Source organism: Chlamydotis macqueenii, chromosome 5 (genome assembly GCF_036417535.1).
Source record: "Chlamydotis macqueenii isolate bChlMac1 chromosome 5, bChlMac1.mat, whole genome shotgun sequence".
Taxonomy (NCBI): Eukaryota; Metazoa; Chordata; class Aves; order Otidiformes; family Otididae; genus Chlamydotis; species Chlamydotis macqueenii.
In genome coordinates this window covers 62229475-62245729 of record NC_141560.1, presented here as the reverse complement: position 1 = coordinate 62245729, position 16255 = coordinate 62229475, and the positions used below count along the sequence as shown (strand labels likewise).

At 36.6% G+C, this 16255-nt stretch overlaps 1 protein-coding gene across 1 annotated transcript; it reads left to right on the top strand.

The window, feature by feature from the left end:
• The first annotated feature begins 14751 nt into the window (after window positions 1-14751).
• Window positions 14752-15917, top strand: PTH (parathyroid hormone). Its single transcript, XM_010121058.2, has 2 exons — window positions 14752-14846; window positions 15641-15917. Exons 1-2 carry the CDS (start codon window positions 14761-14763, stop codon window positions 15915-15917), a joined length of 363 nt encoding a protein of 120 aa, XP_010119360.1. The 5' UTR covers window positions 14752-14760.
• The last annotated feature ends 338 nt before the right edge of the window (window positions 15918-16255 follow it).

Here is a 16255-nt window from a genome sequence, read left to right as displayed (position 1 = left end):
TGATAACAGGAGCCAAGGAAAATGCATGCTAGGCAAAGAATAATCTTTGTGATACATCCATCTCAGCAGATGTGCCCTTGATTACAAATATTCATGACTAATGGTATAGTTTTAATTATAATGGAACACTTATTGCTGAGATGCTGCAAATGCATCAGATTTTCAAAAGCTTTTGTATTTGAATGTCTTGTCAGTGCTTGCTGAAACTCCTTGAGAGGCAATAATTTTCTATTAAACTTGCCAAAGCCAACTTGTAGCCAAGATATTGCATGATAAAAATTCAAAATGAGGTAAAACACATTGATTAAAAAAAAATTAAAATGCACAAGTATTCTTTCCTTTCACATACTTTTCCAGTGTCCAGATTCTTTTTCTGATGAAAACAGAAGTGAGGGGACAAAATCCTTGTGGGAAACTTATGCTCCAGTGGATGATATCCCTTGACATGTGATATTCTTAGGAATAATACAGAAATTACTAAATCAGGTCATAGTCAAAGTCGATTTTGTCTTCTTTATCTACTACTTTATTAGCATATTGAAATAATTCTGAGAGATCAGTGAGGCAGGATCTTCTTTGTTTATTTTGGTAAATCTTGCAATTTTTTTTTGTTATTCCATTTTAATTATTAAGGCAACCAATTTACCTAAATAAAGCTTACTATTGTATAATACCCCAGATCACCCCAAGAGCTCTTTCCTAAGACTGATGCAACTGGTTCACTGTCTTCGGAACAGAGGCTATTTCTAGTGAATGTTTTGCTTAGTGTAGACAAAACTAAATACTGAAGATCCTTTAACTACCTTACATAAATTGGTTCTTTCTCTAGTGTATCATGTTCCTTGTAAATTAATGACATTTGAAGTGCCTAGTTCAGCTTCCTTTGTGCAGGTAAAATGTCAATATTTTCAATCAACCTCTATTTATATATCTTTAAATATGATATATTGTCTTTTTTTTCCCCTTGGTTTTGTTTTGCATGTGAAACTGCTATATAATTATCACAGCCTAGAATTCCTTTTTAAAAAAAAAAAAATAATTGCTGCAGAGACATGATGGAAACCATGATCTAAATAGTCTACATGTCTTTCATATTTTTTCCTTTGCTTCAAAAAGGGTGATCCTGGGAATGACGGGTCAATCAGCCTCACTTGTTCCTGTACAATCGTAGCATGAGTCTTGGAAGCCATTTCTGGACACATAAGGAGAAAAGTGACAGGGAATACCCACAATGGCATTGAACAGCCTGATTGCCTTCTATAATTAAATGACTGTGGGATGAGGAGAGAACAGTGGACATTGTCTACTTTGACTTTAGCAAAGCTTTTGACATAATCTTCCACAGTATTCTTGTACCAAGATGGGACTCAGTCTGGACAGACGGACTACTAGATGGATGAAAAACTGCCTGGATCATCAAGCTCAAACAACAACGGTTAATGGTTTGTACTTCACCTGGGGGCCAATTACAAGTGGAGTTCCTCAGGGATATACTCTTGGACCTACTTTTTCATAACTTTATCAATGACCCAGAGGATTAGACGGAATGTGTCTTCTGCAAACCTGTCAGTGACACCAACCTGGGGGATGCAGTTGATAGCTCAAAGGCAAGCTTTCCATTCAGAAGGACCTAGCATTAGGTCAGAGTAATGGGCTTACCGAAATCTCACAAAAGTCAGCAAGGACAAATGCCAAGTCCTGCACCTGGGATGGACTAACCCTTTGCAAACATAAAGGCTGGGGACTGACTGGCTGGAGAGAACGCTGCTGAAAAGGACCTCAGGGTCCTGGTGGACAGTGAACTAAACATGATTCAGCAGTATGGCCTGGCAGCAATGAAGGCTAACAGAATACTGGGCTCTATCAACAGCAGCACAGCCAGCAGACTGAGAGAAGTTATTATCCTCTGTTACTCAGCGCACACTAGACTGTACCTGGAATACTGTGTCCAGTTTTGGGGCCCCCAGTACAGAAAAGATTATCAAGTTGAGCAAATCCAGCAGAGGACCACCACCATGGTCAGGGGCTTGAAGCAGTTGCCCTGTGAAGAGAAGCTGAGAAAATCGTATGCAGCCTGGAAAAGGCTTAGGAGGGTCTAATAAAAGCCTTTCTGTACCTAAGAGGAGGTTACCAAGAAGACAGAGCCAGGCTTTTTACTAGGGTGCATTGTGAGAGAATGAGAGACAATGGCCACAAATTGAAATATGTGAGATTCTGACTAAGGAAAAAAGGTTTCCCCTTAAAGGTAATTAAACACTGAAACAGGTTGCCCAGAGAGCTTTGTCTTTCCAGATTTTCAAGACCCAACTGGATAAAGCCCTGAGCAATCTGGTCTGAATTCATTGTTGACCCTGCTTTGAGCAGGCAGTTGGACTATAAGACCTCTGAGAAACCTAAATGATTTTGTGAAACAGGAAATAATTGAAAGCTTCTTCTTTTAAAAATGTTACATAGACAGTAGTCTCGTCTGAACATAGAGAAATTTGAAAAGTCTGTACTCAAAAAATAAAAATGCAAGGTATTTCTTTGGAAGTGCAAAATATTGATTTGATATCATCACCTGGTTAGCCTAATGCTATTTACAATGCAGCCACAGAATCTGCGACTTGCTAACACCTGTGTTTCACCATCACAGAAGGACTAGGATGTAAGTAAATGCCTGTAACAAAGTATTTATCATACTTGTGCAGTGAGATAATACAGAGAAGTGTTTTATTACATGGAGGTGGGATTGGCACAAGCAATAACAGCTGTCGGTGTGAGGCTCCCCAGAAATCCAAAAAATTACAATCATTCCATTCAGTGTTCAAATTTTTGCAAAGAGCTTTTACTTCATGCTTCAAAAGAACAGAGCTATAAATTAAGCAGAACAATATGTATTCATATTTCTTCAGAAATATGGTAGGTAGCATGCCATATGACTGATTACAAATTAGGAATAAAAACCCAGGAGAGAGCCACAACAGAGATGGATAAAATAGTGAAGGCAGATGGAAATAAAGTAAGTATGCCTGGAGAGCACAAAACACAAGACACACATAGAGTGAAAATCTAGTAACTTCTAAGAAACTTAAAAAAAAACAGTCTGCAGATTTTGTTTAATTCCTCTGTGAAGATCAATACAGGGAAGAAAAGATGAGATTGCAACCCCAGTAGAGTGGGAAATATGTGCCTCTCGCAGGTGTTAAATCACTTGTGGCTTGTCAACATTACATAATAGAGCAGTAATGGACTCGCAGCCCTGTGGTCTGCACTGCTGCCTGGAATGCAGGACTCCACATACCAAACAAGTTCAGCTTTTGGTCTTTGCAACCATAACATTACACAGTGTGGACCACTTCTATGGGAAAGCATCTCCTCTTATATGCAGTGATGCAGGGGAGTTTTGTGGATATTTCCTATCATTCTAGGTCGATTTCAGCTCTGAGATTTGTTGACATAGTTTTTCCCATGTTTGTCTGTACAACGGGTGAAGTAACTCTTCCCTCAAAGATGCTATGAGAACGACCACGAGCATTACCTGTTCAGGCATTAGTGATAATACAGGTGTAGAGCACTCTTTCCTGGAAGGATACCATTCCAGTGAGCATATCCTTAATGTGATGAGCTCGTATTTGAGCATGTGTGTCTTCATATCTGCCCATTCCAATGCAGTGTCCTCTCTTTACATTATTAGGCTGCTAGGCCACTCTAGCAGGGATGTATGTGATTGCTCAGCTTGAGAAGGCAGTAACTGGACATAAAATTGCATGCATTAAGGACTCCTGTGGTATTCTGTTTGCAAATACTTCCAATACACAACTTTGTTGTAAAAGGCCCTTAGAGTTTTGAAGAGTTAGCATTTGATTCAAGAATGGTATTTCCACTTATAATACACTGGGTCCAGATTTGTGTACAGTTGCTCCTTTAAGGACAGATTTTAGGACTCTAGAATAAGATCCCTCCTGTAGTATAAGGTGCTTCTTAAATGCTACTGTTTTCCGGAGGAAATATTCAGTTTGAATATTTGCTCCCCCTCATATAACTCAGCCATGTGCATCTAGCCTGGGGCATCAAAAATAGGCCTTTTTGACTCTATCAAATTTAACATTAGAATCAGTGTTATAGTCTGATATTTCAGATCTGCTCTTCTTTTTAAATGCACTTTAACAAACATCTGCAGCTGAAGTCCAGATCCTTAGATGCTGAAAACTGGCATGGCTCCTTTGATTTAGTACAACTATGTAAACTGAACAACTGCTCCAGTGAGTATTGAATGTAAGCTAGATGGATACACTAATTTTACAGTGGTGTGCAAAGAACTCAGTTTGCAAAGTGAACGGGTACGTGTAGAGAACAGTTATGTAATTAATCTATTTTTGGAGATTAGCCATCCCTGAAGTTCTGAAAAAGGTAACTGAGTTGGTCTATTAATAGAGTCCGTTCCTATAGCTACAGCACAGATGCTAACATGGAACAAAAACAGTTAGCTCAAGCCAATCTCCTCTGTGCACCTTGGTAAATTTATACTCTCACAAACAATTTTATAGATCTCTCAGATACAAAGAGATTTGGGGTTCTAGGATGCTACTATTTTCTCAGCATCTGCTTGCACATTAGTATGTCCTATTTCCCGTTAGCTTCTGGCCATGCCTTTGTTTTCCAGGTCATTTGTATTACACAGATATGCAGAGACTCCTTTTAAAGAAGTTTCCCAGTATATGAGAGAGGAGAAGGGACACTAATCTTGGGAAAACTAATGTAATATTTGCCTAAATTATTCTATCTTTAATTTTACAAGGCTGCTAGGGATGATAGCTCAGAATCCTTCCTTTACATGATTCTCTGTTTTCTAACATTCATTTGTAGGATCATTGTAAAACCGCTACAGGATAATAACTCTGCATAAGAATTAATCAAAAAATACAACCCATACTCAAAGAGTTCACAATCTTGAGGTCAAGCAGAATTGTACAACTTACAGAAAGGGAAGGAACAGTTTGTAGTAGGATAGTGCCGGCTTGGGCTGCTTCAGATAGATTCTGCTTTTTTAATATATATACTTGTCTCTATATAGTCATTGTTATATCCCCTTAAATATTGAAAAATAGCCAGTTGTTTGATAGTGGGCAACAAAAAGGGCAAAGGACACAAGAGGAGGAAATTTATCTGGCTAATGGAGGAAAGCCTGTTCCTAACATAGGGGTTACCATAGAAAAAATCAAGCTAGGGACAGGATTCTATAGGGATCACCATGTTAATACGAACTATGAAGCATGGAAAATGAAGTGACTTGCTTAGACAGAATTGGTTAATTCTTACCTTCACTAGTCTATCCTATGAGATAGGGAGATCACAATGTAAAACAAAGGGTATCAGAAAATGAGGGCAGAAATACAGGGTTGGGTCCTTCACTACTCAGCATTCTATATTGTCATTTACGTACAGTGCAAACTAAGCACATTTTTATTGTTTGTAACCTAGCCCAAAGTGCATAGATTAAAATGACAATGTGCACTGCACGAAAGTGGGGATCTAGGCCTTTTACAAAATGCCCAGCAAATTAAGATGAAGAGTCTAAATTTCATATGGAAGAAGAGACATAGCCTAGGAATACATTTCAGCGGAGGGGTCCTGATTTTGGCTGGGATAGAGCTAATTTTCTTCCTCATAGCTGGTATAGTGCTGTGTTTTGGAATTTAGGATGAGAATAATGTTGATAATACACTGATGTTTTAGTTGTTGCTGAGCAGTGCTTGCACTAACTCAAGGACTTGTCAGCTTCTCCTACTGCCTTGCACAAAAAGCTGGGAGGTGACACGGCCAGGACAGCTGACCCAAACCGGCCAAAGGGATATTCCATACAATATGACGTCATGCTGAACAATAAAACCAGAGGGAGTTGTTTGGGGGACAGTGGCCACTGCTCGGGGACTGGCCAGGGAACGGTCAGAGAGTGGTGAGCAATTGCATTGTTCATCACTTGTTTTGTGTATTCTTGTATCATTATTATTATTTTCCCTTCCTCCTCTGACCTATTAAACTGTCTTTATCCAACTCACAAGTTTTACCTTTTTTTCTGATTCTCTCCCCCTTCCCACTGCAGGGGAGGAGTGACTGAACAGCTGCGTAGTGTTTAGCTGCCTGCAGAGTTAAACCACAACAAGAGGCTAAGCAGAGAACTGAACAGTTTAACAAGAAAAATTTAAATTGAGATAGTCTGTATAGCTTTGTGAAGGAAGAGAAATATGCGTGTCAACAAGGAAATTCTAGGAGAGACATACTGACTGGTATAATCTATCTAATTCACTGAAACTACTACTGCAATTAATAATAATGCTCTCCTCTATTGAAGATCGTAGTAGAAAAGGCCAGGGTGATGATCTGTAGAGCCAAACTCCAATTTGTTCTTCTTTGTAATTTCACTGGCTCAACATAGATACTGAAACACAGAGAAACAAAGAAACAAAGGCAAATAACTGTTAAGCACTGAGACCCATAAATCTTACCATAAAGTGCATTTTCTCGTAGACTACATTGTCAAATCCAACCAGGGAAAAGAATGAAGTAAAAAGCAGAACAGAATGTGACTGATGCTCAAAATGCATATAAGGTGTTAGACTCCTAGATGAACTAGATTATGAGAATTACTATAAAAATTTCATGTTAGTGATGATATTTCAGGAATGTCTAAGAAGAAAAAATGAGTTTTGAGAAGATTACTGGCCAACATAGAGTGATTTAAAATATACATATAATGCAAATAAAATGCATGTATTTCTAAAGTCTTTTGAGTCCTGCAAAATAAAATTTTAAATTCCATACTTTGATTTAGACAACTATTAATAATCTGGTTAATAATTTAGTGAAAAGGGTAGATTAAATAAAGCAGGGAAAATACATAAAAAGTATTATCCCTTTAGAAAACAGTATAAATATACAAAGAAAATTATGAAGAGTGTATGTTGAAGAAACTTCAAGTCAAAATAATTAACTACTGAGTTAATCTTCAGTAAGTCTTGTACCTAGAAGTTTTCATTTAAAGGATTTTATTTCTGGGACAAGGTCTTTAATATATAACATAAAACATTTTATTTGCTGTGATTAATATAGCAAATATCTAGAATATTTAGAATACAACATATTTTTTGTCCTTAGTAACATCATTATTAGAAGGTCCACATCTTCTTGTATGTTTGCATAGCACCTAGCAAAATATTTTCTTTCAAAACCCAAACAAAACAGTGATTTTTGCCAGTTCTCTTTGTTTTCAAGGTTTTCAGCTGACTACAGACTAAGATTTTTTCAGGACATTCACTGGATTGAAGCAAAGGTCTGAAATGTCATCATTCATTTGTAAATTGTACTCATCATTCCCATGAGATTTAATCAAGCTCCAGATTGCTTACTTGGATGCTATCTGCTCATCTGCAGTGACTGCAAAAAATATGGGAATATGAACTTGAAATGTCTTTTCAGTAGAACGGATAGAGAAATATGTGGCTACCTGCATAAAACATGCAGACCTTCATTGTTCCATCCTGTATCATCCTGAGTCTTCATGGTTATTTTATGCAGAGCTAGCACATTCATTCTTACAATGGTTTTGTTAGGTCAAACCTGATACTTGTAGGTATCTGCTGCTCACTACCTCCCACTTTTAGAATCAAGTGGATACTAATATTCAATTACTCAGACCTTTTTTAGTAGAAGTCTTAATTGCTTTTACAATGATGATTTTATAGAATGTGCATGTATGTGTCTGTGTGTGCACATGTATGCTGAAGAGAGGGTTCCTGAATCTTGAAGTCTTAAGTGAGGTGCTTCAGATTGGAAAAGAACGGGGGGTGGATTTTAGACTCACTGCTGTTTCAATGTTAGACGCATTACCCCTTGGGATTACTTGTGTTCTCAAAACTGGTCTCCTGGTGTGGCTTTTCAGGGATGCCATGTCAGTTTCAAGGATGACAAAAGAAAACACGAGCACTCATTAGCGCTCCAGCTACACTGCATGTCATTAAAAGGGAACTCAAGCCTGCACAAAGTATTTAGAGCCAGTAATAGGACAATAAACACCCTGGCCTGTACATGACTATATATGTGTATGCACATGCATAATTCAATTTGGTATTGATCCCAAAATGCAATGATCCAACAGCAGTTTTGAGTACAGTACCACTTCCTATCTACTGAAAAAGGTCATAAAGTACCGTACTGCTCATTATAGCAATGAATTCAGCAAAGCATATTGTGTCATGAGGGCTAATATTCCACTGAGTAATTATTGACTGTAAAATAATCTACCAGAACTTTTAAATCCAAAGTAACATCTGTACTTTCAAACAAAATTCCAAAAATATTTATATATTTAGTTTACAAGTCACTAACAGTACTTTTAAAATGTGTCAATACATATATGTTGAAAGTAACTATGGCTTTTCTTCTTGTTCATGATGCACAACAGCATGGCTGTTACTGACCACTGAAATATGTCTCTGTAGAGACTAAGATGTACCTCATCTTCGTGACTTTCCTTAAAAGTCATTTTAGCATTCCTCCAGGCTGTTCTGGGCTGTTTCATCAAGCTTCAGATTCTTCTCATGAGAGAGAGATGAGGTAAGCAGGGCTCTCCATTTAAGCTTCAAACTAGCCATGTAATGCTATGTGAAATTCTATGCAGCCAATGTATAGGGCAGCATGCAGAGAGCAGACACTCATACATTCATGATCATATCATCACAGCCTGGCATGTCCATGATAGGTCAACAGAGAAATTCCACTATAAACTGGATAGCTCTGTTATATAACATTGCTAAGTTTCATTGAGAGCAAAAAGGGTTGTCCATTCAGACATTGTATATATTTCACTTGAATGGTGAAAACTCTGGAAATAATCTGGATCACAATTGTAATTATAGTGCCCAGTTCATCTCTCTAGGTAAGCAAGTGTACTTAAAGTCAGGTGACTCTAACAGCTTCTGTTTTCTCTCTGATCTTTTTCTCAGTGATATTTGCATTTAATCTGTCCCTGCCTAAATGTCCATAACCTAGAAACAAATGTCATCAGTATTTATTTCCCTCAGAAAGAAATCAGGTAGATTCAGGAATGTTGTGATTCTCAGATGAAAGATTTTACGTAACTGGAGAAAGATACACTGGCAAGCAATTGTTTCCTAAATTCACATTTTCCAGTACCTGCTGAAAACACATTGTACAAAGCAGATTGGACACAAACTAAAACTGTAACAGGCCATCTTTTGATTTTCACGTAAGTCTCTGTGCTGTTCTTTATCTAGTCAGAAAATGACGTGCTGTCAAAGCTTTATCTAGCTGCAAGAACCCCAAAACCACCTGAAGATACCCAACATTGCTTACATAAATTACCAAACACGCTGCTGTGGTATTTGAAAAGCCACAAAACTTGTCAATCAAAAGACCTTCTAAAGAGTTTACTGTCACTATGGCTTTTCATTGTGTCAAGGCAGAAACATTCCTTGGACACATTTAGAAAGGTTGCATCACCAACCATCCAGTGTGTCACCAATTACTTTGTTCCCTTGCTCAAGGATCTACTAATACTCTCTTAGCCATAGTTGCAGTTAGAAAGCATTTTATCTGGAACTCTGCACTAGAACAAGCAAAGTGGAAAAAGCCTGCTTTTATAAATAGCACAGAAATAATCTGACTGCAGTATTTAAGCCTTAAATCTACAGGATGAGGAATTCTGTAGGAATATTAATAGATTAGATAATTGATTTGTGAAAATATGCTTTAGCCACTTAAGAGTAAAGTTCTAGAAAGCTTTGTGTCCTCTAACCATATTCCAGTAATGTACCTCAGGATGTGTTTAATTTCAAGATGCACTATTTTTCCCTGACAAAATGAACAGAATATATGAAGTAGATTATAAATAATTCAGAATTTTTAGAATATGGCCATTGTTCACATACCTGGCTGTAAAATCTGTCTAATTGCTTTCTGCTTATTTTCAGCCCTGGAGTCTGATAACATTCAATGGCACAAATTCAACGTAAGTGGCACGCCACCTGCAAACAAAGCAACACAGAGATTTTTTTCATGCACAGTTGATTCAAGTAACTGTACAATCTATAAGGGAAGGTCAGGGAAGGGTAGTTCTCTGAGTGATCAAGAAAAAGTCTTGTCAGAGGAAAAGGCTGTGGTCAGCTCTTCCCTCCCAGACTGTGATTCCAGCATCTTCAGTTCTTCGGCCCTTTCCCTCATTTTTACTTTTTATTTGATGTCTATAATGCCTTATGGCATAGAGAAGACATTACTGTAATAAACTCTGGACATATGAGAGACATATAGACATTGCTATATTGTCTCATTTCCAGCATAACATTTTATGGGTTTAGATAATGAACACTCAGTTCAAGTGTAGATATAGCCTGAGACAGTTTGCTGGGATACATGAAGAAATAATCACAAATTTGAATTAAAATCTTCTAAACATTATTGTATTTCAGCCTGTCTCATAACAAGTTACTTGCTCTAACTTCTTCCTCTTCCAAAGAAAAAAAATTCCAGTATTAATAATGTAATATACACACCAATAGTTTGCAATCAATTTCTGAATCGGTTGCCTTTGGCTGGTAGATACCTGGAACATTTAATGGTTTATAGTTTCTTGACTGCTGTGCTCAGTTGTACCCACTGTTTGATGCATTGACTCATTCATTCCCTGCTGTTTTCAGAATATGGAAACTCAGAAACCATTCTGTTTTCCCTCCTCTTATTCCAAGAGAAGCAAAAACTGTCTCCTGTAGGTTAGTCCTGATTTGTAGGCACTAGAAATGTACCCTCACTAGTAGAAGATCATTTCCTAAGAAACTTGGGGTTTTTTTAACCCATATTTTGCCATTCTGTTTATATACAAAGTCTTATACCTACAAAGGATCATGAAGTGCCTTTCCATTAAGGAGGCAGTATTTTATATTTTCTTTCCGTCATACGAGTTTATATTTCTCTTTTTCACTGTAGTGTCTATAATTTCGTGTAGTCTTTAAGCCTCCTATGGAACAGCATTTCAGCAGGTGTTTGCCTTGGTTTCCTGGGTTCAGCTCTTCCATTAAGTAGTGCCCAAAAGAGATCTGAATTTTTAAAGGGATGCTTAAGAAAGAGAAAAATATGAATCTGAACATGAATTTTCATCTTTCTGAGATATTAAAAGAGCTCAATACCATTTTCAGCTCATCATTACGCAGTGGATACACTGTGTCCAAACAAAAATGTACACAGTTACAGTATTTTGTAAAAGAACTACATTCATTTAGTCCATTATCTGTCATTCCCACATGATATGCCTAGTTTAGCAAATATAGATGACATGGGATAAGTTATTAGCAGCTATATTTTCAAATAACTTCTGGATATCAGGGATAATAATTCAAATAAAATATGTTATTTTTTCTGCATATACAGATAAAGCTATGCCAATGTTGAGCTGTAATTTAAAGATTCTTTAATTACCATCACAAGCTCTATTTGCTTACAAATAGTGGTGTACATATTTAATATTTTTACTATTTTTATTATTTTTGTATCTTCACTCATCTGAGGCAAACAGCGCAATTGTAATTTGTCTTGTGCATTTTTTCACAGGTGAATATTTTTAAAGTATCAATTTTAGTCATCTTTGTTTGAGCTTTTAGGTACAACCTCTTCAGTGCCTTTGAACAAAAATAACAGTGAATAAGAAATCCTATTTCAGAGTTGTTTCAAAGACTAGGTATTCAGCAAATAAGCCAGATAAAATTACATCTTGTTTAAAGGCATCTGCACTAACATACTATGAGTCGTCTGAATGTATTAAGTATTTTCAATTACAACATCATACTCTGGTGTTGGTCTCGGTTTTATCCAAAGCTCCAGCCTGGAGTCTCTTCCAGATTTACATGTTTGTTGTAAGGGATGCAACTGCAACTAAAAGAATGTCAGCAACTCAAGTCTGCTAACGCTTATTTTGCAATTGTTACTAATTTTTTCCTACCAGTTGCTGCCAGTTTATATGAAAGCATGGGTTTTTTATATACAGACACTAGATTTTCCAATGCTTATCCTTTAGTTAAGGCTTTGCTGTCATACACAAGAGGTTCCATGTAAATGCCAGGCCTCTGTAAAAATAATGCCTTGAGGCTTTGTATTAAAGGTTTTGCATATGTTTGTCATGATACAATCTAAAAAATGGAGCCTTTCCTTATCAACTGTGTAGAGATTTTTCAAATCCTTTCCTGGCATGCCATGCCCATTGTACATTTTTAGCCAGGTTAGTATCCCTCGTGTCCACTCCAGATACAAATCTCCTAACGGAACATATCATCCCCATAAGCCTCTGCATGCTTTCTTTTTGTGTAGGTGGAAGGATATTGACAACTGACAGTATAATATTGGAAGTCATCTCTACCTTGTTTTCTTGAAGTTGTTTAAGTGGATTATTTTTTATTTCTCAGTTTACTATTTACTGAAGGAACCATAAGATCTCTTTAGAGCTTTCTGGATTTTCTAGTTTTTTCCTTCCCTTCCCCATGAGAATACCATCTATATGTAAATCAATATTATAAAATATCTCTTACAGCTTTTTGTGAAATACAACAATTATATAGCATAACCAAAAAGGTGTTCATGGTAAAAGCAATAATAGCTTCCAAATAGTGTGTTAAAATGTGCAAATGTAGACCTTTTTTTTTTCCCCTGGAGAAATACGCTGGAATTCAGAAGAAGCACCTAATGTTGGGAAAATATCTTGCAGCCAAAAATAATCTTTCCCCATATACATGGGAAAGTATTGCTGATTTACATACTTCACTTCTTAGAATGTAGGCAAAAGAGTTCTAGATTTCTTTTCCAAACTTTATAAAGTACTAATTTATATTGCAGCCTCTTCAAATCCTTCCATTTTATCTAGTGCATTTGAGAGATTCAAGAATATTCACAGGTATAGGTATAACAGAATAGTGAGGGTCTAACACTTTATTTTCACAACTTTTCAGTACCGTGAGCTTCTCTTTAAAAACAGGACCCTCTACTACCTTGGGGCTTCTGCTCCTCTCCCGTATATTCTTTCACAAAGAGACCTAGGATCTGACCTGAACCGACTATTCTTATTGCCCACAAGTATCGCAGATGTTAGCTTTTCAATAGTTTGTTTTAATCTTGCATTTGTAGATCACTAACTTCACTGCCTAATTTAAGTTTTAGCTGCCTGCATTTAAGAACTCAAAGTTTTCTTTGCAAATCCTTCCAACATCATGTTATCTTGGGCACAAATCTATGAGTAACAGGGAATCTGAATTTAAAAGTCAAACTTCTTCACAGCTACCCAGAATACTTTCTTTTTGCTGAGACCTTTCTTTTCCCTGTAAATGCCAAATTAACAAAAGCATCCGAGGGTGGGTACATGAGGGTCAGGAGGGTGTGTGTTGAGAGTGACATCAACTGACACAATAAAAGGGCTTCTAAGTCACTTACAAGCTCTATTTTAAAGTTACATTTAAGGGGTCCACTAAACCAATTCAGTAGTCTTTAAATATACTTGACATCAAGAGACAGTCATCTGCCGACATACCCAAACCAGAAATCTCTTTAAGATACTATCTGGTAAGTATACTCTATTTTATTTCCAAGTTCTCTAGAAGAATTATTTAGAAAATTTTATCATTGATTCTTTATTATTTTTACATTAGCTTCTTTTCAGACTATCTTAAAGTGAATATTAGTAAGATCAAATTGCTTTATTATTTGAACCAAATTTGTGAAATGAAAAAAATCTGAGACAGTGAGTTACAAATATCTTGAAGTGAATTCAACTCCTGAATTATAATATTGGTTTAGATGGACTGCTAGGACCACATTCATACTATCGTGAAAGATAACATGTAATAAATGCTTTTCTGACCTAGAGTAAAGCTGCAGAAAATATTGCAAAAATGGCATTGTGGTGTTTTAGATTTCTTAAGTTTCAGTTACTCCGTATCAAATTTATTAAGCTATAACAAAAATATGCCTTTTCTGGCCGCCAATCCTGAAAATCCAAACTGGAAGCGATATTTGGACTGTGTCATTTCTGCCTGTTGTAGCATCATCAGTAATAAATATTTTTCAAATATATTCCAAGTGGCAGTTTTGGTGATGATGTACAAAGCAGAGTGGAATTCATATTGGCAATGCAGGATTATCACCGAAAAAAATGAGAGGCTCAATTCTGATTTCTGTTATGTAATTAAATGGGGAATGACATAACTCAGGAGAGTTATGCCTCTACGTAAAATTTACAAGAAAAGCGTCAGCCTCTTCATTTTAAAGACCATGCAAAAGAAATATATAAAAGAACAAAACTGTTCACTTGCATAGCAATATACAAGTATTTCAACATATTTGGAGTTTATAAAATATAAATTATTTTTAAATAATAATAATAATAATAGTAGTATTGTTGGAAGAACACGGTGCTTTTCAACCAATTATCCAAGATATGGGTACCAATATGATGATGATGATGATGCAGGGCAACTAAGACTGACCAAAGTTCTTAGACTTGCCTATGAAGTAACAGTAAGTTGTTAGCAAAATTAGTATTAGAACTGAATTCTTCATTTGCATCCCTTGCTCTAACTCATTTCACAAAAAAAAAGTATTTCTCAGAATCACTTCTCTGATGTCTTTCTTCAAGTTTTTTTTTCTAAACTTCACTTCTTTGGAATTAACAGAAATTACTTTAAATACAGATTTATAAATGTATTCATTTACATCTTTGCAGACAAAATGACTTCTATAAAAAATCTGACCAGGACTGCAATCATTTTATACGTCATATGCTTTTTTACAAACTCTGATGGAAGACCAATGATGTAAGTACATTATTATACACTTCCAAAGTTTGGAGGATGTCTTTATCTGCTGTTGAGAACACGGTCAGCTTGTCCGTGTATAAGTTTATGTGCATGTGAGCTTTTTTGTCCCTGCTTTTGAACTTTTCGGACAAGTTGACCAAATTCTGTCCTCTCAATACAGCTGTAGAGATCTCAGATTCTCTGAGTCCTTACACATTTTTTGAAAATAGGCAGCTGAGTAGAGGAAGAAAAACCATGTAAGTGTTTTCTTAGGAATATTGTTGGGTAAGCTGCCTCTCTTATTAGAAGCTTGGCGGGGCATGTACAGAGGACAGCATCTTTTTCACTGTGCAAGAGTCTAGCTGGAACTCGCACTTAGACACTAACATCAATCAGCATTGAGACACAAATCCACAGGAAATCACGCTTCCTTAGCTCTAGTGTTCACAGAAAACTACCACTAAATAATGCCATAGTTTTATTAATGTTACCTATTGTCATATAAGCTCCAAGCTCATCTACAACAGCTAAAATAAATTACAAATATATAGTCAAACAATATTGTCACGGAACTGGACTACTTCCCATTTTTTATGCTTTCTCACTAATATATCCATTATCAATAACAAATCACCATCCACCCGCCTTCTCTTCTGCAGATGTCATTCTATCCCTTACAAATTAGAAAGGTAGGTTCTGCGGTTCTGTATTGTGATACCTCACAAAAGTTCCCAAACCTGAGTTTTTGAGTGAAGATCTAGAATTCAAAAAGGGCCACTATGAGTCTCTTTCTTTGCTTTTCTTTCATGCAGGAAAAGATCAGTGAGTGAGATGCAATTAATGCATAATCTTGGAGAGCATCGACACACGGTGGAGAGACAGGACTGGCTTCAGATGAAACTGCAGGATGTGCACAGTGCCCTTGAGGATGCTAGGGCCCAGAGGCCTCGAAACAAGGATGATATTGTCCTGGGTGAGATAAGAAGTCGGAGGCTGCTCCCTGAGCATTTGCGGGCAGCAATGCAGAAGAAATCCATCGATCTAGACAAAGCTTACATGGATGTACTCTTTAAAACAAAGCAATCATGAAAAAAGCCAGAGCATTAAGTCTGTCCAAGTAAGCACGTGTCTGTAGATCATTGATCAAGTAGGTAATTTTATTATTATTGATTCAAACTGCAACAAGGATTAAAGGCTCCATTCAAGATTGTAGCTCCACAGAGTTAGTCATTTCATAACCAAGTAATAAAATATATTTACAGTCCACCTATAACCATTGCTGCTAATTTCTGGGTATCTTTTAAATGGCTAATGTATCTCATCAACTTCCAGCATAAAAAGAAAAAAAAAACCAAACAGATATAAAGTTGAAAAATCACTGGTTAAGACCAGTTCTACTACTCTAACATGGACAACATTTGTATGTA

What these genes read in the sequence shown, in the direction of transcription:
- PTH (XM_010121058.2), top strand. Translation starts at nt 14,761, where the DNA reads ATGACTTCTATAAAAAATCTGACCAGGACTGCAATCATTTTATACGTC. An exon ending in TCTGATGGAAGACCAATGAT is followed by an intron (nt 14,847 to 15,640) that starts GTAAGTACATTA and finishes TCTTTCATGCAG; the next exon opens with GAAAAGATCAGTGAGTGAGA.